The following is a 27617-nucleotide window of genomic DNA, read 5'->3' on the forward strand; positions in this document are numbered from 1 at the left end:
AGTCACTGCAGGGCTCTGATTAGGCTGAAACCTTGCCCACTTGGAGTCATACATCATAAATATGTCATAGATGACATGATAGATGACTACAAAATATCACATTTGTATTATTACTTTTTTTTTAATTGGCCTAATAAAGTAGTTGCATGTACTTCCATGTAAAATGTACTTCCATGTTGAATCCAAGTACTTTAAGTAAGCTTTTCTCGTGAGTTGAAGTATAGACACACCTGGTGAAATATTACCCAACTACAACTACAAGTACTCTAGTGTTCAATGCTTTGTCCAACATCGGTTCTTGTCACGTCAACATGTGATCATGGCAACGGTTTGTGTTGTGTGTGACATCAGACGGCGGGGCTCCATATAAGGCCTCGCGTTATCTACCGTCCATGCACGACAGGAGTGTATAACGGGAGGGCGGAAGCAGCTTCTCGTGTCGATTTTTCTTCGACATAAAACAAACCATGCCCGTTCTGTCCGATCTCAGCAGACGAGCAAGTAAACTCAACCTCAAGTCAAAGAATGCCACCGCCGGCCCCACGGGCGCCAGACCATCGATGTCGACGACCACGACGACCACGACGACCACGAGTACCACCAACCTGAAGGAGGTGCTGGCGGAGCTCATCCCCAAAGAGCAGAGCCGGATCAGGGAGTTCCGGCGGCAGCACGGGGACGTGGTCATCGGCCACATCACCGTGGACATGGTGTACGGCGGGATGCGCGGCATGACAGGCCTGGTGTGCGAGACGTCGGTGCTGGACCCCGACGAGGGCATCCGCTTCCGCGGCTACAGCGTCCCGGAGTGCCAGGCGCTGCTGCCCAAGGCGCCGGGTGGCGGCGGCGGCGGGGGCGGCGGGGGGGGGGAGCCGCTGCCCGAGGGCCTGTTCTGGCTGCTGCTCACAGGCCAGGTGCCGACCCGGGAGCAGGTGGACTGGCTGTCCCGGGAGTGGGCGGGGCGCAGGGCGGCGCTGCCCCAGCACGTGGTCACCATGCTGGACAGCTTCCCCGCCCACATGCACCCCATGGCCCAGCTGAGCGCCGCCGTCACGGCCCTGAGCACGGAGAGCGGCTTCGCCCGGGCCTACGGCGAGGGCGTGGCCAGGGCCGCGTACTGGGAGCACGCCTACGAGGACGCCATGGACCTCATCGCCAAGCTGCCCTGCGTGGCCGCCAAGATCTACCGCAACCTGTACCGCGGGGGCAGCGCCATCGGACCCGTGGACCCGGGCCTGGACTGGGCCCGCAACTTCTCCAACATGCTGGGCTACGGCGACGACACCGACGGCGGCGTTGGCGGGCAGTTCGCCGAGCTGCTTCGGCTCTACCTCACCATCCACTGCGACCACGAGGGGGGCAACGTCAGCGCCCACGCCGGCCACCTGGTGGGCAGCGCCCTGTCCGACCCCTACCTCTGCTTCGCGGCCGCCGTCAACGGCCTGGCCGGCCCGCTGCACGGCCGCGCCAACCAGGAGGCGCTGGCGTGGCTGGAGGCGCTGCGGGCGGAGCTGGGCCTCGTTGGCGAGGAGGGGGAGGAGGAGGAGGAGGAGGTGTCCGACGAGCGGATGCGCGACTGCATCTGGAACACGCTGCGGTCGGGCCGCGTGGTGCCGGGCTACGGCCACGCCGTCCTGCGGAGGACGGACCCGCGCTACACGTGCCAGCGGGAGTTTGCGCTGAAGCACCTGCCCGACGACCCCTGGTTCCGCACGGTGTCCCAGCTGTACCGGGTGGCGCCCGGCGTGCTGCGGGCGCAGGGCAAGGCCCGGAACCCGTGGCCCAACGTGGACGCGCACAGCGGCGTGCTGCTGCGCCACTACGGCATGACGGAGACCCGCTACTACACGGTGCTGTTCGCCGTGTCCCGCGCGCTGGGCGTGCTGGCCCAGCTGGTGTGGAGCCGAGCGCTGGGCTTCCCCCTGGAGAGGCCCAAGTCCATCAGCACCGACGGGCTGATGGCGCTGGTGGGACACGCCGATAGGACGCGCCCCTGAAGGGTGTGTGTAAATCAGCGGCGCCCAGAACACCTTTTGACTTGGAGAGCTACCTTCACAATGACTCAGCTCAACAAGATCTACTGACCAAAATAATTATTATCCCTTTGCTGGAAATGGAAAATGGACAAGGAAATGGAGGAGAAATGGAATTGCTAGGTTTTCTTATTAACTTTGTAACGCTACTGACGTTTGTGTGCAACACTCTTGTGCGTTTGAGCTGACAGGCCCTTCTTTATGTCAATCAAGTGATCATTGGACGACCTGCTCTACCTCTTGAGCCACAGTCGCCGTTAGAGATAAGGATTAATTATCACACAACAGTAGACGTAACATGAGAAATTCCTCAAACCCAAAGGTATATGCTTTTGAAGTCAAGTCCTATGAAACGGGGCCTGGTATAGTCTCAATGTGTGTTGGTTGGATGAATGGAAAAGCGAAACCCTGTAGGCCTACTCCTGATAGCAGGCCTTATAATTTTGTGATTGGGAAATACAATATGTTTTTATTTTAGGGCTTTTTATTATTATTAATTCTAACATTTCAATTTACAAAATACAATGTAGGCATTTAGCAGACGCTCTTAATCCAGAGCAATTTACAGTAAGCAAGTATACAACACCTGGTAATACATCAGATTCATGAGAAATATAGTCATCAAGAAGCTGAGATCCTAACATCTGTCTAATAGTGGGATATCTATCCAATGAAACTATGCGTATACACTATGGTGCTATGTCTCCAAAACATGCTATCTAGATTACATAAATTGAGCCTTTGCTTACGTCTGTAAGGTCGCCGAGGCTAGGGCAAGTGCTACGGGCATTTCCCCCTCAATGTCCCTCCCGTCCTGCAATGTAGAAATTAAACCGAGTTACGTCCGTGAATCGACACAATAACACTCTTATTAGTCGCTGTTAGAAACATTTACAATACATGAATCAGACTTTTTGTCGTATTCATGAGCTCGGGCACAACATATAATTTACAAACCAGATAAAGTGGCCCTCGGGGGACACAGGTCTCCACCAGGGCAGGGCATGTTGTGCATACATGTACATGTACGTGTGCATGCAATCCATTAATGTGTTATTTTCCGTTCCAACTACTCACGCTTTCCTGATCTTTTTCCTGGAGGTGTTCTGAAAATGAAATGATCTCCCCAGATTGTATTTGTCTGATTAGCCTTGCTAATTCCACTGCTTTGATTATACTGAAAAGAAGTGTCACTCCTCGACACTTCCAACGGAAGACCCTCTCTCTATTCAGCGGAATCTGAATAGAATTAACATAATAACACCTTGGCAAATTATGCTCCCCATTTCTCACCGTGTTCTGACCGACTGCACTGACAGTCTGACTAAATTGGACACAAATATACTTATGCATAGTATATCTCTGCTGTCGGGGAGGAAACATCATAACTCCAAAATGTTCATTTATCAGAAAATGAAAAATATACATTTTTCAGGACATTAAGAAAACCTTATATCTTTTAAAACAAAGCAATAATACAGCCTCATCAAAGTTGGTGTTGTGACTTTATATATTGTCAATTACCTCCATGAGAGAGGGGGGGAGGTGGTGGAGTTAGTTGCTTTAAAGCAGACATTTTGAGGGTCCAATGGGAGTTAAGAGGTTTTGTCCAAAGCACTTTTTTACTACTTTCCATTGGTTCAATATTTTCGAAACAACACGCAGACGTAAAGGGTGTTCAATAGCACTGATTTATGCCAAAAACCTGTCCTCCCGACAGCTACGTTTATGCACATTAGTGCATTTACTGTCACACTATAGAGCTATTTAACACCGTTACTGAACACACACTCTATAGCAATGATTACTGTCACAATATAGAGCTATTTAACACTGTTACTGAACACACACTCTATACTATAGAGTGTGTGTTCAGTAACAGTGTTAAATAGCTCTATATTGTGACAGTAATCATTGCTATAGTGTTTGTTCAGTAACAGTGTTAAATAGCTCTATATTGTGACAGTAATCATTGCTATAGTGTTTGTTCAGTAACAGTGTTAAATAGCTCTATATTGTGACAGTAATCATTGCTATAGTGTTTGTTCAGTAACAGTGTTAAATAGCTCTATATTGTGACAGTAATCATTGCTATAGTGTGTGTTCAGTAACGGTGTTAAATAGCTCTATATTGTGACAGTAATCATTGCTATAGTGTTTGTTCAGTAACAGTGTTAAATAGCTCTATATTGTGACAGTAATCATTGCTATAGTGTGTGTTCAGTAACGGTGTTAAATAGCTCTATATTGTGACAGTAATCATTGCTATAGTGTGTGTTCAGTAACGGTGTTAAATAGCTCTATAGTGTGACAGTAATCATTGCTATAGAGTGTTCAGTAACAGTGTTAAATAGCTCTATATTGTGACAGTAATCATTGCTATAGTGTGTTCAGTAACGGTGTTAAATAGCTCTATATTGTGACAGTAATCATTGCTATAGTGTTTGTTCAGTAACAGTGTTAAATAGCTCTATATTGTGACAGTAATCATTGCTATAGTGTTTGTTCAGTAACAGTGTTAAATAGCTCTATATTGTGACAGTAATCATTGCTATAGTGTGTGATCAGTGACAGTGTTAAATAGCTCTATATTGTGACAGTAAACATTGCTATAGTGTGAGATCAGTAACAGTGTTAAATAGCTCTATATTGTGACAGTAATCATTGCTATAGTGTGTGATCAGTGACAGTGTTAAATAGCTCTATATTGTGACAGTAATCATTGCTATAGAGTGTGTGATCAGTAACAGTGTTAAATAGCTCTATAGTGTGACAGTAATCATTGCTATAGTGTGTGTGATCAGTAACAGTGTTAAATAGCTCTATAGTGTGACAGTAATCATTGCTATAGAGTGTGTTCAGTAACAGTGTTAAATAGCTCTATATTGTGACGGTAATCATTGCTATAGAGTGTGTGATCAGTAACAGTGTTAAATAGCTCTATTTTGTGACAGTAATCATTGCTATAGAGTGTGTGATCAGTACCAGTGTTAAATAGCTCTATAGTGTGACAGTAATCATTGCTATAGAGTGTGTGTTCAGTAACGGTGTTAAATAGCTCTATATTGTGACAGTAATCATTGCTATAGCAATGATTACTGTCACAATATAGAGCTATTTAACACCGTTACTGAACACACTATAGCAATGATTACTGTCACAATATAGAGCTATTTAACACTGTTACTGAACACTCTATAGCAATGATTACTGTCACACTATAGAGCTATTTAACACCGTTACTGAACACACACTATAGCAATGATTACTGTCACAATATAGAGCTATTTAACACCGTTACTGAACACACACTATAGCAATGATTACTGTCACAATATAGAGCTATTTAACACTGTTACTGAACAAACACTATAGCAATGATTACTGTCACAATATAGAGCTATTTAACACCGTTACTGAACACACACTATAGCAATGATTACTGTCACAATATAGAGCTATTTAACACTGTTACTGAACAAACACTATAGCAATGATTACTGTCACAATATAGAGCTATTTAACACTGTTACTGAACAAACACTATAGCAATGATTACTGTCACAATATAGAGCTATTTAACACTGTTACTGAACAAACACTATAGCAATGATTACTGTCACAATATAGAGCTATTTAACACTGTTACTGAACAAACACTATAGCAATGATTACTGTCACAATATAGAGCTATTTAACACTGTTACTGAACAAACACTATAGCAATGATTACTGTCACAATATAGAGCTATTTAACACTGTTACTGAACAAACACTATAGCAATGATTACTGTCACAATATAGAGCTATTTAACACTGTTACTGAACAAACACTATAGCAATGATTACTGTCACAATATAGAGCTATTTAACACTGTTACTGTACACACACTATAGCAATGATTACTGTCACAATATAGAGCTATTTAACACTGTTACTGAACAAACACTATAGCAATGATTACTGTCACAATATAGAGCTATTTAACACTGTTACTGAACACACACTATAGCAATGATTACTGTCACAATATAGAGCTATTTAACACTGTTACTGTACACACACTATAGCAATGATTACTGTCACAATATAGAGATATTTAACACTGTTACTGTACACACACTATAGCAATGATTACTGTCACCAGGGTGCCGGCCCGATTCCGGCGAGCCGCCCCGCGTGAGAAACGGTTGAGAAATGACAGAGTTACCGTGTGGGTGTCCCTGTACTGTAACCTCCACTGTACTGTACTGTGACTGTACTGTACTGGCACACCGGAAATCACCATATATACAGTTAACATGTGCGTGTGTTTGTGTGTGTGTGTGTGTGTGTGTTAGGTTTGCGCACAGGTGGTGAAAAACAACCATGCTGTTTTCGTGCTCAGACGCACACAGCCACCCAGCCACCCACACACCCACACACATAGTCACTTAAGGAAGTGGTTGCGCCACTTACCCTACAAAAAGTCATACAACGTAGATGCAAGGTTTCTGCCTGTCAACTGCCCGACAACAGCAACGATCATAATATACCACTGCACTGCAGATATATAGTATGTAAATGAAATGCATTTAAAGCAATGAGTCATACTGTACCTCCCCGTGGTACAGTAATTGCATGTTTGTTTTCCTAACGCATTTCAATTTCAAGGACATTTCAGAGGCACAGGGAGGACGGATGACTCAACACGTCTCGTTCCCTGTACCGTATGTACTCTATCTACTGTATGTACTGTATGTAATGTATGTACGTCCTTCATGCTCGCGGTGAAATTGTCCGTATTGATTTACAATTTAGCCAATTAGCGGACGCTCTTAATCCATTCTGCGCGGGAACCCACTTTAGTTGTTTTAAGCATTATGTTATGCTTTAGCTGTTGAAAAATAGCAGATCTACAAGCTCATAGCGTGGCACCGAGTGGCGTATACTAGGTCTGCTATGTTTGAATAATCGTGAAAATGTGGCGCAAATATTTGAATGTATATTCTTTCAGAGCGAACGTTTTTAACTCAAATCTTTGCTTCTGCGGGGGGGGGGGGGGTCCCTGGAACAACATATTTTCAGATGGGGGTCAACGGCCAAATACAGATAATTCTGGGGGTCCACTGAGAAACATAAAGGGTCTTTCAGAAAACTGTCATGATTTAGAAGACATTTGTAGAATCGTCCTCAGGCCTTAATGGGTTAAAACCAGAGTGACTGATTACCGTAAACAAGAAAAACACGAGGTAATATAATATGACATGCATGAAATGATTATATTATGAAATCATAATATATGAAAGTTTATATGAAATGCATAATAATCTTGTAATCTGTACATGTAAACTATACACATGATGCCGCCAGGTCTACAAATGGCCACCTGGCATTCTGTCTACATAATTATAACATGCTAAATGGCCTAAGCGTGCAAGGTCGTCGAGGCTATAGGACATAGTGCTACTGACATAGCGCTGGTATTCTGGGATCCACCCGCATATTACATTATAAATGGTGCATAATATAGACATATATACATAGTATTTACATAGTTTGTGCATTATACATTCACCCATTTGGGTGAATGTAATGTAATGGAATTGTTAGGCTTTCTTGTATACAACTTTGTAATGCTACTGACGTTTGTGTGCAAGTTGTGAGACACTCTTGAAAACAAAGTATTGCATTATGATTATATATATATTTTAGGGACATGCCATGTGGTCTACCAGCACAGCCTATATGTGTGTCAGGATCTGCCTTCTGTGCAGGTTGTGTTTGGTGTTCCTGATTCTTATTTTGAAGTGATGCTTTGTGTTTCCTGTCCTACTTTGTAGTAGTTTCCTGCCTTGTCTCACCTTCCCTGATTTTTGGTTCTTTGTTTCACCTGTGTCTTGTTTTCCCCCCAGCCAATCCTTGTGTTGATTTGATTTGAGTTCACCTGTGTCCTGTTAATCTGGTGCCTATTTAAACCCTGTGTTTGGTTCTGTTCCCTGTTGGATTATTGTATTGTCACCTGAGTTCCAAGTTTGTTATGTTTGCTAGTGTTTGCGCCATACTGCTGCTATACTAGGTCTTCGTTTGAATAAAGACTTCTAAGATCCCGACTTCCTTGCATTTGGGTCCTGCTTGAAAACCACCTCCTGACAATGTGAGCCTATATGTGCCCTAAGGGTAGATCACGATACCTTTAGGGCAGCCCTGGGCTAGAACTATGAGCGCCCATGCTTGGGAACTGTGAATGGAAGGGTGTTTGAGCGTGAGAGAGTGGAAGTGACATTCCCCGGTGTACAGTATAGAGGCCTACTGTATGTAGGAAACAGAACAGAAAGCTGAACTGAGCATGAACTCATGAAGGAGGAAAAGAAAAGCAGTTCTTCCTCATTGAACTTCCGGCCAAAAGCTTTTGACAAACAGTTGATGCACCTGTCTGCCAGTGTTGTTCCGGTGTGACTAATCAAGTGTTTAATCCATTTTGGGCGGGAACCCTTTTTGATGTTGGCATTATGTTATGCTTTAGCTATTGAAGAATAGCAGATCTACAAGCTCATAGCGAGCGGTTGAAGATGGATGGACATGGATGAATGAACTATACTGAGCTCATACAAAAACAAAATAGCATTCCTTTCCCCGTTGATGTTGGAGAACTATACGACAGGCCAAGAAGGAACTCGAGCTGTGTGTGTGTGTGTGTGTGTGTGTGTGTGTGTGTGTGTGTGTGTGTGTGTGTGTGTGTGTGTGTGTGTGTGTGTGTGTGTGTGTGTGTGTGTGTGCGTGTGTGCGTGTGTGTGCGTGCGTGCGTGCGTACCAGTGTCCCAGTGACAAACAATGATCGTCTTGTGCATCCGTTCCATAATCTCAAGGAAAACACGTTTTTTCTTTTCTTTGCGATGTTCTTTCCCACGCTCGACGCGTGTAACACGTTTGAGCATTTCCTCAAAAACAGGCAGGATATAAGGACGCTGGACGTACACGCGCGTACACGAGCCACCATGAAGCTGATCGCTGCTCTCGGTCTGGCCTGGAGCCTCTACTGTGCAGGTAAATACTATAAAAACTATATGAGCCATTCATTTATATCCATTAGTTGATCTTTTAAATTAGTCGAATCATCGAGAAGCATGTCGCGTCTTTTGATTTCATTTGTTTGTTTGCAACTCAGCTATTTTAACTGCTTTGAAAAGAAAGGGGCGAAAATAAATCACCCCCCCCCCCCCCGCCGAAAAAACGAAATTAAACAACCAATCAATTTTTGTTTATTAAACAATATTATGTCTGTCTAATAATATTGGAAATATTCAGTGACGTTTTCCTACTGGCACACTGTATCTTAAAGGGACCACTGCGTGAAAAGGGGAGTTAACGGGCACTGTATTTTACCCGTAAACGTTTAATAATAATAAAACTTTATTTGTATAGCACCTTTCATGACATGAAATGCAGCTCAAAGTGCTTTAAAGAAAAATGGAGGATAAAAGAAAAGCAAGGCAACAACATTAAGAACAAGCAGTAATGCAATACAGTGAGGACATGAATAACAAAAATAAAAAATAAAAGATCAATTAAAAGCAATGTTGTAGAAGTGGGTCTTGAGCTGAGCTTTAAAAATGTCTACAGAGGCTGCCTGACGAAGGTACAGTGGGAGCTTGTTCCATGCCGACGGCCCGTAGAAGCAAAAAGCTGCTTCCCCGTATTTTTTTGTTGGCATTTTTTTGGCAAAGCGAGCAGGCCAGCAGTGGAAGACCTTAGGGGGCGGTTTGGGACATATTTAGGCAGGCAGTCATGTAGGTAGGAAGGTGCGAGACCATTGAGAGCTTTATAGACAAGTAAAATAATTTTAAAATCAATCCTAAAAACAACCGGAAGCCAGTGCAGTGATGCCATAACTGGAGTAATATGTTCTCTCATCTTAGTTCTAGTTAAAACTCTGGCTGCTGCATTTTGTTGTAATCTGTCAGTTGTTTTCTTAGGCAGTCCTGAAAAAAGTGCATTGCAGTAGTCAAGCCGAGAAAAAACAAAGGCGTGGATTAGCGTTTTTGCATCGTCCAAGGACAGCATATACAGTTAATATACGGTCGGGTGTGATGGTACAATTCAGGAGTTTACGGGAGTTTGTTGGAAAGTTTAACAGGAATTTCCTATAATATACACATCCGTAATTCCGTATTCCATGCTTTTTGCGCAGTGGACATAATTGATTACTCCCATGGAATTCAAGGCTTCCTGGGGATAAACTATCCGTAGTGCTAAGTGTTAAGTGTGTGAGAAACAGCGTGTCGTCGTGACTCCTCTAACGTTTCCCTCCCCAGCCGACGCCCTGATGTGCGAGACGTGCGTGGACGATACGGACGTTCAGTGCACCGAAACGTCCTTGAAGGAATGCAACGAAGGAGAAGTCTGCCTCTCGGGTCGTCTGGAGTGTAAATATTACAATGATGACTACTTTATTTTACAGCAAAGTTTGATTTCTTATAGTCTTTTGAATGAAGTTCCATTTAGTTTCAGGCATATTTTGGTAATCTAAATGCCGTTCGATTTTAGACGTCTAAAGTCGATTAAGTCAACTAAAAATAACAGATGTAGATCTGCTACTTTCAGAGCGCTTCACCCGAGCGCAGCTAAACATTAAATTACTTTTTAGTTCTATATTGGATCTCTGCTCCACTAGTCCCTCCCTAACGTTTTTATTTGTTGACACAATTGTTATATTTAGGCTACAGTTTTAGTCACCACAGCTTAGGTTTTTTTCATCATGATTTATTGTGAGGGTTTTCTGACAAGACAGTGTACAGTACATCGATAATTTGCTAACATAATCATATGAGATATGACTCTAACATGTAGGCCATGCATGGCCTACTTGTGTGCAAGCAGAGCGCACCATGAGGTGCGCTCAACACTGCTGGTACGACTGCTGCTCTGAGTCCTAGAGCTCTCTGCTGCTGTCTGGGTACGACTGCTGCTCTGAGTCCTAGAGCTCTCTGCTCTATGTCTGGGTACGAATGCTGCTCTGAGTCCTAGAGCTCTCTGCTGTCTGTATGGGTACGACTGCTGCTCTGAGTCCTAGAGCTCTCTGCTGTCTGTCTGGGTACGACTGCTGCTCTGAGTCCTAGAGCTCTCTGCTGTCTGTCTGGGTACGACTGCTGCTCTGAGTCCTAGAGCTCTCTGCTGTCTGTCTGGGTACGACTGCTGCTCTGAGTCCTAGAGCTCTCTGCTGTCTGTCTGGGTACGACTGCTGCTCTGAGTCCTAGAGCTCTCTGCTCTCTGTCTGGGTACGACTGCTGCTCTGAAGAGTCCTAATCATTGCACATTGTGGTTTTGTCTGATAGCAAATGTGGGTCCCAGGATCGTCCGGAAGCAATGCATGCCCCCGGAGCGGTGTGGGAATAATCCCATGAACACGGCGTTCCGGACTCTGCACACCAACCTGGGCCAAGGGAACGGGATCATAGCGGGTCTCTGTTGTGACACGCACGACGGCTGCAACGCCGAGACCCAGACCGGTGCGCACGCACACACACACGCACACACACGCACGCACGTATGCACGCACGCACGCATGCACGCACACACACACACACACACACACACACACACACACACACACACACACACACACACACACACACACACACACACACACACACTGTCTGTCTGGGCACAGGTTTCAGTGACTATGTGAATGTCATTAAATAACAAGCTGGTTGAATGGTTTAAGTGACTATGTGTGAATGTCATTCATTAACAAGCTGTTGGGTGAATGGTTTCAGTGTCTATATGTGGATGTCATCATTAACAAGCTGGTTGAATGGTTTCAGTGTCTATATGTGGATGTCATTAAATAACAAGCTGGTTGAATGGTTTCAGTGACTATATGTGGATGTCATCATTAACAAGCTGTTGGGTGAATGGTTTCAGTGACTATGTGTGAATGTCATTAAATAACAAGCTGTTGGGTGAATGGTTTCAGTGACTATGTGTGAATGTCATTAATTAACAAGCTGTTGGGTGAATGGTTTCAGTGACTATATGTGGATGTCATTAAATAACAAGCTGGTTGAATGGTTTCAGTGACTATGTGAATGTCATTAAATAACAAGCTGGTTGAATGGTTTCAGTGACTATGTGAATGTCATTAAATAACAAGCTGGTTGAATGGTTTCAGTGACTATATGTGGATGTCATTAAATAACAAGCTGGTTGAATGGTTTCAGTGACTATGTGAATGTCATTAAATAACAAGCTGGTTGAATGGTTTCAGTGACTTTGTGTGAATGTCATTAATTAACAAGCTGGGTGAATGGTTTCAGTGACTATTATGTGGATGTCATCATTAACAAGCTGTTGGGTGAATGGTTTCAGTGAATATGTGAATGTCATTAAATAACAAGCTGGGTGAATGGTTTCAGTGACTATATGTGGATGTCATTAATTAACAAGCTGTTGGGTGAATGGTTTCAGTGACTATGTGTGAATGTCATCATTAACAAGCTGGTTGAATGGTTTCAGTGTCTATATGTGAATATCATTAAATAACAAGCTGGTTGAATGGTTTCAGTGACTATATGTGAATGTCATTCATTAACAAGCTGTTGGGTGAATGGTTTCAGTGACTGTGTGAATGTCATCATTAACAAGCTGGTTGAATGGTTTCAGTGACTATATGTGAATGTCATTCATTAACAAGCTGTTGGGTGAATGGTTTCAGTGACTATATGTGGATGTCATTAATTAACAAGCTGTTGGGTGAATGGTTTCAGTGACTATGTGTGAATGTCATCATTAACAAGCTGGTTGAATGGTTTCAGTGTCTATATGTGAATGTCATTAAATAACAAGCTGGTTGAATGGTTTCAGTGACTATATGTGAATGTCATTCATTAACAAGCTGTTGGGTGAATGGTTTCAGTGACTGTGTGAATGTCATCATTAACAAGCTGGTTGAATGGTTTCAGTGACTATGTGAATGTCATCATTAACAAGCTGGTTGAATGGTTTCAGTGTCTATATGTGAATGTCATTAAATAACAAGCTGGTTGAATGGTTTCAGTGACTATATGTGAATGTCATTCATTAACAAGCTGTTGGGTGAATGGTTTCAGTGACTGTGTGAATGTCATCATTAACAAGCTGGTTGAATGGTTTCAGTGACTATATGTGAATGTCATTCATTAACAAGCTGGTTGAATGGTTTCAGTGACTATATGTGGATGTCATTCATTAACAAGCTGGTTGAATGGTTTCAGTGACTATATGTGAATGTCATTCATTAACAAGCTGGTTGAATGGTTTCAGTGACTATATGTGAATGTCATTAAATAACAAGCTGGTTGAATGGTTTCAGTGTCGGAGAACGTGCAGTCTCTGCAGCCCAACGGCATGCGGTGCTTCACCTGTAACGGCCCGTTCGACCTGGTGTGTCACAGAACCTTCGACTGCCAGGGCCTCAGGACGCACTGCGTGGAAGGACTGAGTGAGTCCCTTCAGTTCATACATTAACCCCTTCTGACCTGAGATCATTAATTTAATTAAGTGTGCCCGGATCTCCGCTTTTTCTTTTCTAGCAACAAAATGTGTTACTCATGAGCAGAGCTGTGTCGTTGATTCAGGCGTCAACGTCATGCGTTAATTGATGCCCGTCTGAACGTTACCGGTAACACCATCACGTTCCCCCCTCACCCCCACAGTGATAGTGCCCGACAACAGGTTCCAGTCGGCGAGCGGCTGCGTGTCGCCCAACTGGTGCGACGGCACCAACCTCCACCTGACCTTCTTCAGCCCGCTGATCACGCTGTCCACCTTCCTGGAGGTGCGCTGCTGCAACGACCGCGACTTCTGCAACGGGAACCGCTCCGTGCTGGCGCCCGAGCTCCTCGCCGCCACGCTCAGGCCTTTCACAACGTCCGTGGACACCACAGACACCGCCGCCGCCGCCAACGCCGACGTCATCTCCAGGGTCATCTCCGAGGGGGTGGTCGTCTCCGGGGCGGTCCCCCCCCCCTGCGGGGCTGCACCTCTGGTGGTGCTGCTCTGGGTCAGCGCGTTGACCCTCACCACGAAGTAGACCCTCGCCATGTTGACCCTCGCCATGAAGTAGAGTCTACTTCATGGGATGCCCAAAAGGTAGATCGCGATCTACCAGTAGATCACAAAGCCTGTGCAGGTAGATCACATGACATGCCCCTAAAGACTATTTAATTTAAATATATATTTATATGTTGGCATCTGCCTCTTGAATTAAGTTGACTTGATTGATTGACTGACATAAAAAAGGTCCTATCAGCTCAAACCCATAATGCAATACCTTGTTTTCAAGAGTGTTGCTGTGCACAAAATCCAAAAATGTCAAAAAAAAACTAGGCCTACATAGCATATTCCATTCCTCCCCTTTCCCATTCCAAGTTCATTTGTCTTAAATGTAATGCTGCTATTCCAAAGCCATTTTTAGCAATGATATTATAATGTTTCCCGTGGGTAGATCTTGTTGAGCTGGTCATTTTGAAAGTAGCTCTCAAGTCAAAAAGTGTGGGCACCCCTGAAATTTAGTAGACCCTTGCCACGTTGACCCTCGCCATGAAGTAGCGCAGTGGGTTTTCAACCCCTTCTTTCATGTCAATTAAAGGGACACTTCACCCTTTTTGCAAAAAAAATATATGTTAATGACGTTTAGAAGCTTTAGAACACTTTCCTGGGGGTCTTTGTGTGTGTAATATGTGGTTTTAGATATTTTACATTGTAGCAGTGAGCCTGCAGCCTGGTGTATCTGATGTCATGGACACTGGGCTCACATCCTTCCTGGACTACATGTTGTCTCAGCAAGACAGCTCTCCCCCTATCCACAAGGAGGAGCAGTGCACCAAAGAATTATGGGAATTGTAGTCCAGGAAGGTAGTGAGACCAGTGTCCATGACATCAGAGACACCAGGCTCACTGCTACAATCTAAAATATCTAAAACCACATTTTACACACATAAAGACCCCCAGGCAAGTGATCTATAAAGCTTCTAAACGTCATTAACATATATTTATTTATGTCCCTTTAAGGCCCGTTATTTATTCTGCGTTTGAGCCACGTACGGCCCACCATTTGATGACATCTAGGGCTCCATTTTCGTCACCGTTAAACCCCTTATCCCTTTAAAACTTATTTGCCTTTTTATTTTACTATTTTGCTAAACATTTTTGAATAGTTAAAATGGCCAGTCTACAAGCTCACAACTTGTCAATGTAGACTGGCTTTTTGTTTTTCAAAATAGTAAAAAAAAAAAAAAGGCAAAATAGTTTAGGGATAAGGGGTTTAGCGGTGAGGAAAGTGGAGCCCCTTTAGCCTCTCAATAATATGCCTATATGTCCACATTTCCATGCTGTATTGATGTTGGTACAATTAGGAGAGAAAGAATATTAAAATGTAAACCTCAAATACAACCACTAAAGAGTTTTAAAATATGCAGGTGGTATAATGGTTCACATTTTATTTAAACCCATTACCGATTCTACAAATGCCTTTGAAATCAATGGTTCTCAGACTTTTTTCATGCCATGATGGAAACCCAACGTTGTGTTTCAAAAGGTTGTAGCCTATAAGAAAAAGACAGGCACGCACGCGCACGGTCGCACGCACGCACACGCACACACTTCTACATTCATTCAAACTCTGAACTGTGACTGGGTGATAGAGGGAGTTCTTTCTCTCAGTCTGTCCCGAGGGAGAAAGAAAATAGTTCAGAAGAAGACTGGAGGAAAAAGGTTGTTATATTAATTTATGGACAATCAAAATCAAGTGGTGTCATTATAATCATAGTTATTGTTGTCACAATCAAGACAATAAAACCATGGCACCAATTTGTTTATGTGTTAATGGTTTATGGCTGTTGATTCGTCGGCAGGAGTATGTCTTAATTTATTCATGAATGAATGAATGAATGAATGAATGAACGAACGAACTTTGGCCCATCCCATATGGGATTATATGACACATTTAACAAAGTACATTGAAAACAACTGACATTACAGTCCTTCCTGTTCATATTCCATAATGCATTATTAAATACATGAATACATTTTTGTACAGTATTTGACAACAAAATGAAACAAATAAAACAAGGTCATTTTACATGTAAATGACCCTCGTCCTCATTGACCAGGCCTTTTCAAGGAATGAGGCAAATGAAAAGGTGTACTTTTGAAACAGGCATTTCAGTCCTCCAACCATATATAAATTCATGATTTGGATCTATCTCAAAAGTCAATCTCCCTAATAGAGTTGTAGAACAACTAACAATAAAAAAAAAACTAAATGCATTTCATTTTCATGTATTTATTATTGTTTTGTGTGCACAGAGCCAGAATATATATATTTTTGGACATACATGGTTTCCACCGATAGCGACGGAATTAATTGATTAAGGTTGGTGAGGGGTGCGTTAATACGACCGGGTTAAGGTTGGTGAGGGGTGTGTTAATACGACCAGGTTAAGGTTGGTGAGGGGTGTGTTAATACGACCGGGTTAAGGTTGGTGAGGGGTGCGTTAAGGGTTGGGAGAGGGTTAAGGTTAGGTTTAGGTGTGGTGGCTTAACTGACAGGCTTAACACCCTTGGCAGACAGGTCGGTATTAACACCTAAAAAAAACAAGTGCTGTGTGTGAACTCTATCCCCACACAACCCATCCTTGTCGATGAAAAACCACTTGAGTATAATGTGGAAGATTTCACTTATCTGGGCAGCCTTATCAGTATAAGGTCAGTGGGGCATCGAAATACATCAAAGCAAGGGCTGGGAAAGGCTCAGGGTGCCTTTTTCTCCCAACTCCGATCCATCTGGAGATCAAAACAATATAGCCTTAAAAAAAAACGAAGATGCTCCTATTATACAACAGCAGCAATGTCAAGTCTGTCCTGCTGTTATGGATCTGAGAGCTGGAGAGAGTGCAGGTCAAAACAGACACTAGGAGAATATAGAAGTGTTCCACAACAGATGCCTCAGACATACTGTATTATGTCAGATCCTTTGGCCGAATAAAATATCAAACAATGGACTGTACAAACAAACAGGGAGCCGGAGCATTACCAAGGACATTACACACAGACGCCTGAGATGGCTATAGGACTATGTATACGTAGGATGGAGCAGGACCTGCATCACAATGGCGGCCTTATAGATGGACACCACCAGGCAAAAGAAAACCTGGGAAAAACCTGGCGCAGAACTGTGACGCAGGAGCTGGAACAGACGAACCTGTCCTGGGGAGAGGACTGCCGCTGACACTCGACAACGTCTCCTTCCTGACCGCATCACTGTCGGCGTGCCATAGTATGCCGTACGATATGGGCTATAGCCCACGGTCCAAAATTTCCGCAATTTCCAATTTCCGCAATTTTAAATTTCCGCAATTTCCAATTTCCGCAATTTCCGCAATTTCCTCCGCAACACTCAATGATGAAGACTATAGCGATGACCTCTGAGACCATGGACCAATGAACCATGTAAATACAACACATTGAGCAGGGCACTGCAGGGAGTTGCACCCCGTTCCGGTAAACCAGAAGTACGACACCAGTGCCTTAGTTTTTGTGTTGTTCATTTACAGGTCCTTTCGTTGAAATGTAAATTTTACATTTCTATGCTATAGTATGCCGTACGATATGGGCTATAGCCCACGGTCCAAAATGATGAGAAACGAGGCTAACTTTGAATAATGAATAATACGTTAAACCCCACAAACCAACACAATGAAGGGACCCATAAAAATGTCCCCGCGACCCATAAATGGGTCCCGACCCAGTGTTCGTAGAGGTATAAACGGAGCCAAAGAGCCGACAGATTCACAGATTTATAGGCGTTCTGAGAGCAGGTCTCATCATGCTGTTTTATTGGCATGTGGGGGGTTGGGGGGGCGTTCACGGTAAATGCTGCTGTAAGCAAAAAGGACAACGTTTTAAGAATCGTTTTGTATTAATAATACATTTCATTAATTCAAGGCAATAGGCCTATACAATAAAATAAGTGCTTAACCCATTCTGAACGGGAACCCATTTCGGTGTTAGCGTCATGTTATGCTTTAGCTATTGAAAAATAGCAGATCTACAAGCTCATAGCGCGCCACCGAGTGGCGCGCTACGAGCTTGTAGGTCTGCTATTTTTGAAAAATCAAAGAACGACTGACATTTTTTTAATCTGATCTCAGGTCAGAATGGGTTAATCAGACCAGTGTGTGTCCAGTGGAAACCTCATATGAATCTGATCTCAGGTCAGAATGGGTTAAACGGCACAAAAAAGTTACATCAGAGAGAGAGAGAGAGAGAGTTCCTCAAAGTCAGGTGCCACACAGGACACTTTGATAACATTTGGAATTCATCTCTATAACTTCAATCTTTAAAGTAAGTTTAAGTTTCTATTTGAAGATAATTCCATAGGGCTATACTAGAAATAATGTGATTCCAATCCAATCCAATCCACTTTTTGTTTGTATAGCACATTTCACAACTCGGGGGTTTTACAAAGTGCTGTACGGAAAGTTAAAAGATAATACACCATAAAGCTAACAGAGAAACAGCAAAAAAACACACACATAACAAAGCCAAACAAAGTCTTTGTTTGGCTTTGTTATGTGTGTGTTTTTTCTCTAGCTGCTAGAGAACTTAAACGGAATTACAAGCCAAGGTGTAAAGGTGGGTCTTAACCCTATAGGCCTGACGTCGAAATTTGAAAAAATGTCTTCAAAATCCTGACAGTTTTCTGAAAAACGTCATGTGTTTCTATATCAGTGGTTCTCAATATTTCATGTCAAGGACCCGGACCCCATAAATGATATGTAATATTATGCCCCCATCTGAATATATGTTGTTCCCCAGAAGCAAAGATTTGAGTTAAAAACGTTCACACTGTAATGATATATATATTCAAAGATTTGCGCCACATTTTCATGATTTAAAAAAAAAATAGCAGACCTACAAGCTCGTACTCGAGCTTGTAGATCTGCAATTTTTCAATAGCTAAAGTGTGCTTTAAAACACCAAAAGGGGTTCCCCTTTTGGGGTCAAACTGGGGGCCAGTTTGGGGGCCAGTTTGACATGGGAGGGGAGGTCATTCCACAGTTTGGGGACTACGACAGCAAAAGCTCGGTCACCTCTTAAGAGGTGTAGTTGCACGTTGTTCCCACCGTGGGGCGCAATACACTTTATCCATTATATTCAGACACTCATGCTTCCTGTTTCTGTAATGTTGGCTCAAGCTGTGAGGTCTGAGAACAAGCTGTGACAACAGACTGGCTGGTAAGAAATTTAAATGTGGATGATATTAATAAGCATTTTGTTATTGTCCATAATGCATACAAGCTAATATAAGCCAGTATTGTCTTGTTTAGAGTCCCGACTGTCATCCTGAAACAAAGATCATTCAGTCAAGTTGTGTGTAGTTGTTGTTGTGGAACTAGGCCCAAAGCCTTTTGCTAATGCTAATGTCATAGCATGTGTCATGTGCTTGTTTATACTGCTCATAAAAACAAATCTATCAGGGGTTGTGAGAATGTAGCCTGGCTAATAAGCCAGACCGAAGTGTAACATTAGTCTGGCCATAGTGAGAATGGTGTCAATGTTTCCAATGCACATTGGTGCACTCTGTATTGTTGTGGTGATGTTCATCCAAACATCCATCCACCCATCTTTAGCCACAATTTGCAACTTTTTATAATTGGATGAATCTAGAGTTGCAATATATATCCTCCATTGACTCCCCATTCATCCAATTTGCGTTTGCGATCTGCTTGTATTAAACAACGTTAAACTCACCAACATTGCAGCTCTATAGGCCAAGCTTGAATCTGCCGAGCTTTTGATTCATAAAAGTCCACCAGTAGACATATGTTATGAGCTATATATACTTCTGTCATGAAATTCTGTGCAGGTGATTCTTTTTCTAAGTGTTGGAGTTTGGAAGCACTCTGTTTTCTTTAACGTGTCGCGCTGCTGCCTCCTGAATTATGTGCAAATTCGAAACAGGTGGAACGCAGGACCCTTTATAGTGACCAATTCTTATGAAACAAAAGCACGGCAGATTGAAAGAGGATTATTCAAGCTTTCTCTACAGCTGCAATGTTGGTGAGTTTAACGTCGTTTAATAAAAGCACATCGCAAAAGCAAACTGGATGAACGGGGAGTCAATGGAGGGTATATTATTGCAAAAAGATCTAGAGGCTACACATCAAGGGTTGGATTGGGGTTACGGTGAGTCCCTATAGCTGTGACATTCCCAGGGGGTGTACTTGTACTTCAGGCTGCCTCGCGCTACAGAAACAGGCCCTATGGGCCTAGTGGCTCGGCATGGCTTATCTTTACCTGCAATATATATTTATATATAGTTTCATGACAGTGTTGCCCCCAGCTCTGTTTCTCTGTCAGAGCTGTGACGACCCAGGATGCAACACGCGTGCTTGCGGTGATGGTTTATAGGCTAGGGTTTGATGTAGGTTGTTGTGGACCAATAGTGTGTCAGAACTAAAGCCGATGACCCTGCAGGTGTAAACAACAGAGCTGTGTTACATTAACGCAAAGATTGTGCATTTTCTGTCAGAGATATAGTTATACAATATACATCCATATATAGGAGACGTTATGCTTTATTCTCTCTCTCTCTCTCTCTCTCTCTCTCTCTCTCTCTCTATCTCTCTCTCTCTCTCTCTCTCTCTCTCTCATATATCTTCCTCTTTGTTGTCTCTCAATCACACATCATATATGGCCTTTTTAACCCATTTTGGGCGGGAACCCATGTTGGTGTTTTAAGCATTATGTAATACTTTAGCTATTGAAAAATAGCAGATCTACAAGCTCATAGCGCAGCACCGAGTGGCGCGCTATGAGCTTGTAGGTCTGCTATTTTTGTAACATTGTGAAAATGTGGCGCAAATCTTTGATTATATATCTCAGAGTGAACATTTTTTACTAAAATATTGTCTTCTGGGGGGGGGGGGGGGTCCCTGGAACTACATATTTTGAGATGGGGGGTCCGTGGCTCAATAGAGATAATTCTGTGGGTCCTTGACATGAAAAAGGTTGAGCACCGCACTGACATAGAAACTTGGGTTTCTCAGAAAGATGTTAGGATTTTAGAAGCCTTTTTTTGTATTAATCGACCGCAGTCCAGAACGGGTTAATTAGCAGCAGTGCATGCATGGTGACAGCACGTCCCTGGCTATACGAGATGGTTACCGCCATCCCTCTGAGGCGTACGTGTTGACAGAGATCAATCTGTAGAGAGAGAGAGAGAGAGGCGAGCTTCAAGGGCCTTCAAAGCCTGGCAGTATAAAGCAAAGGCTTGGGGGGAGTAAAGAAGAGAAGGGTAGATAGTAGTCGCATGGAAGGCCTTAACCCATTCTGACCTGAGATCAAATTCATACGAGGTTTCCACTGGACACACACTGGTCTGCTTAACCCATTCTGACCTGAGATCAGATTCTAAAATCTAAAATTCAGTCGTTCTTCGATTTTTCAAAAATAGCAGACCTACAAGCTCGTAGCGCGCCACTCGGTGGCGCGCTACAAGCTTGTAGATCTGCTATTTTTCAATATCTAAAGCACGACATGATGCTAACACCAAAATGAGTTCCCGTTCAGAATGGGTTAAACGGGCATGGCCAGAATATGGAACTCCAACCTCCAAACCGTCAAACCCAAACTCTGCTTATTCTACGCAACAGAATATAGAGTCTGTTCTCCTGCTGTATAAGCGAAAAGGACAACGTTTTAAGAATCGTTTGGTATTAATAATACATTTTCATTAATTCAATGGCAATAGGCCTATAGTCCTATACACTAAAATAAGTGCTTAAACGGCACAAAAAAGTTACATCAGAGAGAGAGAGAGAGAGTTCCTCAAAGTCGCGGGTGCCACACAGGACACTTTTGAATTCATTCATTCATTTTGAAGTGATTCATCTCTATCACTTCAGGAAGCAGGAAGAAGATAAATCTTATTTATACCTGCCCCTATCATTAAAGAGAGAATTCCATGCTAGAATGCTTTCTTATCTTTCTTACCTTTCTTTGTAGTTGTTACGTCTCCACCAAAGAGGTTCAGGTGTTCTTTTGTGCAAAAACTTCTTATTGGCTATTTTCCCTACCACAAGCCCTCAATGAATTGCATTGCATTGAATGGGAATTTAATCGGGCATATGGGGTGTTATACTAGTTTGCTTATTTCCATCGAAAGAAGTAGTAAAGTGTGCGGCTTGGGATGTTATTTACATTATGAAGAGAGGATATATACAAAGAAATTATAATTTTGAGCAATGGAAATAAGCGAATTAGCACAACACCCCATAGCCCCATTCAATTCCCATTCAATTAAATGCAATTCATGTAGGGCTTATGGTAGGGAAATAGCCAATAAGGAGCTTTTGCACAAAATAACACCTGGACCTCTTTGGTGGGGACGTAACGACTACAAAGAAAGGTAAGAAAGCCTTTTAGTATGGAATTCTCCTTTAAAAAAAAACATCTAATTGATGCTGCTACCAACCATACCTTTTATATCACCATGATTACATCAAATAAAAAAGAAATAAAAACAACAAAAGACAAAAGAACATATAGAGCCCAACAAGAGACCAAACAAAACAACGCCGATGGAAATGTCAAGGAAATGTGGAATACCTAAGTTGTACATTTAATGACATCATAAACCAAACCACGAGAAGCTGTTTTCTGTGACCTGTGACTTGTGTGGTCTGGAGGGGTCTTCTCATTGGCTGTTAAAACCCACCTACTCCCTGAGGGGGGGTAGTAAATGTATTTAAGCTGAAGTCTAACTGAGATGTGTTGAGTCAGTACGTGGTGTTCCATTGTAACGCTTCACTGCTACTCCGTATTCGAATACAATTTATTCCAATACTCTGAAACTCTGAATTGTGTCTGTCTCACCGAAAGTGCGCTCACCGAAAGAGTGCATTAACAGAACAAAAGAACACTTATATCTAACCTTCTAATTCATATTTTATATATTTTTTTCCCCTTTTAAACATGCACTTTCTTAAACTGAAAGAAGAAAGTGTCAATCAATTTTAATACCGGTGTGTGTGGAGGTGCGGTCAGTCTTTGAAGATGCTGATTGCCCCCCTAATATATGCCTGTCTCCGATTGGCTGTCAGATCTGTGGGAAGATCGTGTTCAATCAGGGAATCATCCCCCCCACCCAATGGCCTTCTAATTAACCCATTCTGAACGGGAACCCCTTTTGGTGTTGGCACTATGTTATGCTTTAGCTATTGAAAAATAGCAGATCTACAAGCTCGTAGCGCGCCACTGAGTGGCGCGCTACGAGCTTGTAGGTCTGCTATTTTTGAAAAATCGAAGAGCGACTGACATAGAAGACATTTTTAGAATCTGATCTCAGGTCAGAATGGAAACTGTCAGGAATCAGGATGTAGAAGACATTTTTAGAATCTGATCTCAGGTCAGAATGGAAACTGTCAGGATGTAGAAGACATTTTTTTAATCTGATCTCAGGTCAGAACGGGTTAACTTGGCTCTTGGATGTATAGACATCTCCTCTCATCACCGCTGTTATTTGTCATGCTGTGAATAGACGATAAGGCCTGCCCCACCCCCCCCTCCCCCACTGCCCTATCTGTCAGAGGGAGCCTCGTACACGCCGCTTAGACATGAGATGGATGGATGGATGGATGCTGTTATTCACTTCATACGTCTGTCTGTCTGTCGGCCTGTCTGCCTGCCTGTCTGTCTGTCTGTCTGTCTGTCTGTCTGTCTGTCTGCCTGCCTGCCTGTCTGTCTGCCTGTCTAGGCTATATCAGCCTCGCTGTCCGTAATAGCAGCGCAAGCAGGGCAGTGTTGCCTAAATCGTCTGAGCTGCTCCAGTGCCTCCTAGTTCGCGTGTCTGTTTGTCTGTGTGTTTGCTTGTTTGTTTGTTTGGGGGGAGGGGGGGGGGGTTGAGATCTGTCTAGGAAAGGATACATTAATCATCCTTTGTCGTCAGTTGTTTTTGTGTTTTTTACAGGAGTGACTGAAGCATATTGATCTGCATGGTTTACTCTTAATGCACTGACAGAACCTTCACATTCTGTTAATTAAAAAGTACACCGAAATAAAGTCGAGATAAAGAGAGCATAAAGTGGAGATAGAGAGAGCGACACTGTGAAGCATGGCAGGAAGTAAAGGGGGAACACACTGTTGTGTCTCCTCGCTTCATCTTCGTCACAGCTAAATGACTCCCCGCGTGCCACGGCTAAATGACTCCCCGCGTGCCACGGCTAAATGACTCCCTGCGTGCGCGTGGAGCACTCCTTCGTGGGAGCACATTATCTCAGCATGATGACAACAGCCTGTCTCAGCAACCAGTGGTGGAAAGTAACTAAAGTACTTGTACTTAGGTACTGTACTTAAGTACAATTGTGAGGTATTGAGTGTTTCCAATTTCCAGTACTTTAACTTCTGCTCCACTGCATCTCAGAGACAACATTTGTATACTTTTACTTCACTACAATTATTTGAAAACTTTTGTTACTTTGGAGATTTTAATTTTGATTAGAAAACCACTACATTAACCACTTCATCCCTATATACATTTCGGCCATTTGAAAATAGCCGATCTACAAGCTCACAATGCGTCGCAAAGCCTGACTTTGTGAGCTTGTAGATCCGCTATTTTCAATAGATTTTGTAAACTTGTGAAATGGCACATTCTGCATCTGCAATATGAATACTTTTACTTTTAGTAGCCTACTTTACAGTAAGTGCATTTTGATGCCGATACTTTTGTACTTTTACTCAAGTACATTTTCAATTCCGTACTTCACCCCAAATGCCATCAGCTCTCTCTCTCTCTCTCTCTCTCTCTCTCTCTCTCTCTCTCTCTCTCTCTCTCTCTCTCTCTAAAGCGCTCCATGACTTTCCAATGCATCGTTGGTTGGTGGTGGTGGTGTATGTATGTATATACATATATATATATATATATATATATATATATATATATATATATATATATATATATATATATATATATATATATGTATGTATGGGGGCCGACCCGTCCTGCCAGGGTTTACTCTTAAGCACTTATTCCAAGTAGCCAAAAGGAGCTAAAAGCATTTTTATTCCATAGCCTATTATTATTTTCTCCAGAATATTCACCTATTTTCAGAATGGACTTTGTTGTCACTTCGCCGCTTTAAAGGGTGAAAGAAAGTGTGGGTGTAATTTGTTTCTGTGCGAGCTCCATCGTTTTTTTTTTGTTATTTCCATAAAAGTGTGTGTGTGTGTGTGTGTGTGTGTGTGTGTGTGTGTGTGTGTGAGAGACTGTGTGTTTGTGTGTGTGTGTGTGTGTGCGTGTGTGTGTGTGTGTGTGAAGGAGCATGTGTGTCCTTAAGTGAATATGAACTGTCAACCCCGTTAGATTTGTTTCCTTGTAAAATTAATTGTAATTTGTGGAATCAAATGAAGAACTAAAGTGTGCGTGCCTATACAGTATGTACACACAGTATATATATATATATATATATATATATGTATATAATATATCCAGTGGAGTGTTGACCTGAACACACACACTTATATTTTAATAAATGGTATTTTTATATCATCTCTGCATTACGCATGCTGTTCATTGGCTCATTGGTTTTTCAGGCTCATTGGTTCAGGCTTACACACTGGAATGGTATGAGCTCAATTCAGACAGACAGACAGACAGACAGACAGACAGACAGACAGACAGACAGACAGACAGACAGACAGACAGACAGACAGATGAAACGATTGAGCGATAGAGGAAAACACGAGAGAGAAAGAGAACAAGTGAGGAAAGAATATTAGATATATATGAAGCTAGAGAGACGCACGCACGCACACACACACACACACACACACACACACACAGTGGGGGAGGTGATAACATCTCTGTGCGCGCGTGCGAGCGTGTGTGCAGTTCTTATCTCCAATATGAGGACGTTGAATGATTGTGTACTTGGGAGCCTTTTCTCCACAATAATATAGTTTTAGCCGCTGGACAATATCATTTTCTCCCCCGCCAGCCCTTCCCTGTAACGTCCCTGTCCTGTCCTCTCTGTCGGCCCAGCAGAGAAGTTATGGCCGCCGGGTGTGTTTGTCTGTCGGCCGTCGATATAACACTTCTCCTCATGGCTGACTGACTGACTGCTCATCCCAATGGTGACCTCCTTTTAATTTGTCAATCTCTGTCTCTGCATCTGAAGCTATGATCAACGTTATGCAACTCACTCTATAGACAGGAATGCTGTTCCATAGTGTAGGGGCAGAGAGGAATGCTGTTCCATAGTGTATAGGGGCAGATCTGACAGAGGAATGTTGTTCCATAGTGTATAGGGGCAGATCTGACAGAGGAATGTTGTTCCATAGTGTAGGAGCTGAGAGGAATGTTGTTCCATAGTGTAGGAGCAGAGAGGATTTCTGTTCCATAGAGTAGGAGCAGAGAGGAATGTTGTTCCATAGAGTAGGAGCAGAGAGGATTTCTGTTCCATAGTGTAGGAGCAGAGAGGATTTCTGTTCCATAGTGTAGGAGCAGAGAGGATTTCTGTTCCATAGAGTAGGAGCAGAGAGGATTTCTGTTCCATAGTGTAGGAGCAGAGAGGATTTCTGTTCCATAGAGTAGGAGCAGAGAGGATTTCTGTTCCATAGAATAGGAGCAGAGAGGAATGTTGTTCCATAGAGTAGGAGCAGAGAGGATTTCTGTTCCATAGTGTAGGAGCAGAGAGGATTTCTGTTCCATAGAGTAGGAGCAGAGAGGAATGTTGTTCCATAGAATAGGAGCAGAGAGGAATGTTGTTCCATAGTGTAGGAGCAGAGAGGATTTCTGTTCCATAGTGTAGGAGCAGAGAGGATTTCTGTTCCATAGAGTAGGAGCAGAGAGGATTTCTGTTCCATAGAGTAGGAGCAGAGAGGAATGCTGTTCCATAGTGTAGGAGCAGAGAGGAATGCTGTTCCATAGAGTAGGAGCAGAGAGGATTTCTGTTCCATAGAGTAGGAGCAGAGAGGAATGTTGTTCCATAGTGTAGGAGCAGAGAGGATTTATGTTCCATAGAGTAGGAGCAGAGAGGATTTCTGTTCCATAGAGTAGGAGCAGAGAGGATCTCTGTTCCATAGAGTAGGAGCAGAGAGGATTTCTGTTCCATAGAGTAGGAGCAGAGAGGATTTCTGTTCCATAGAGTAGGAGCAGAGAGGATTTCTGTTCCATAGAGTAGGAGCAGAGAGGAATGTTGTTCCATAGTGTAGGAGCAGAGAGGAATGTTGTTCCATAGTGTAGGAGCAGAGAGGAATGTTGTTCCATAGTGTAGGAGCAGAGAGGAATGCTGTTCCATAGTGTAGGAGCAGAGAGGATCTCTGTTCCATAGAGTAGGAGCAGAGAGGATTTCTGTTCCATAGAGTAGGAGCAGAGAGGATTTCTGTTCCATAGAGTAGGAGCAGAGAGGAATGTTGTTCCATAGTGTAGGAGCAGAGAGGAATGTTGTTCCATAGTGTAGGAGCAGAGAGGAATGTTGTTCCATAGTGTAGGAGCAGAGAGGATTTATGTTCCATAGTGTAGGAGCAGAGAGGATTTCTGTTCCATAGTGTAGGAGCAG

At 43.1% G+C, this 27617-nt stretch overlaps 1 protein-coding gene and 1 long non-coding RNA gene across 2 annotated transcripts in view; one reads left to right on the plus strand and one right to left on the minus strand.

Annotated features, from left to right (window-relative positions):
• LOC308322944 overlaps positions 1-27617 on the minus strand; it is a 447594-nt gene that overhangs the window by 208909 nt on the left and 211068 nt on the right. The gene's annotated exons all lie outside the window — the stretch shown is intronic.
• LOC308322905 (citrate synthase, mitochondrial-like) lies at positions 468-1997 on the plus strand (the record flags this gene model as incomplete). Its single annotated transcript, XM_080774394.1, has 1 exon — positions 468-1997. The coding sequence occupies one exon, from the start codon at positions 468-470 to the stop codon at positions 1995-1997; it is 1530 nt and encodes a 509-aa protein (XP_080630520.1).

Source organism: Protomyctophum bolini (assembly GCF_963924005.1).
Source record: "Protomyctophum bolini genome assembly, chromosome: 10".
NCBI lineage: Eukaryota > Metazoa > Chordata > Actinopteri > Myctophiformes > Myctophidae > Protomyctophum > Protomyctophum bolini.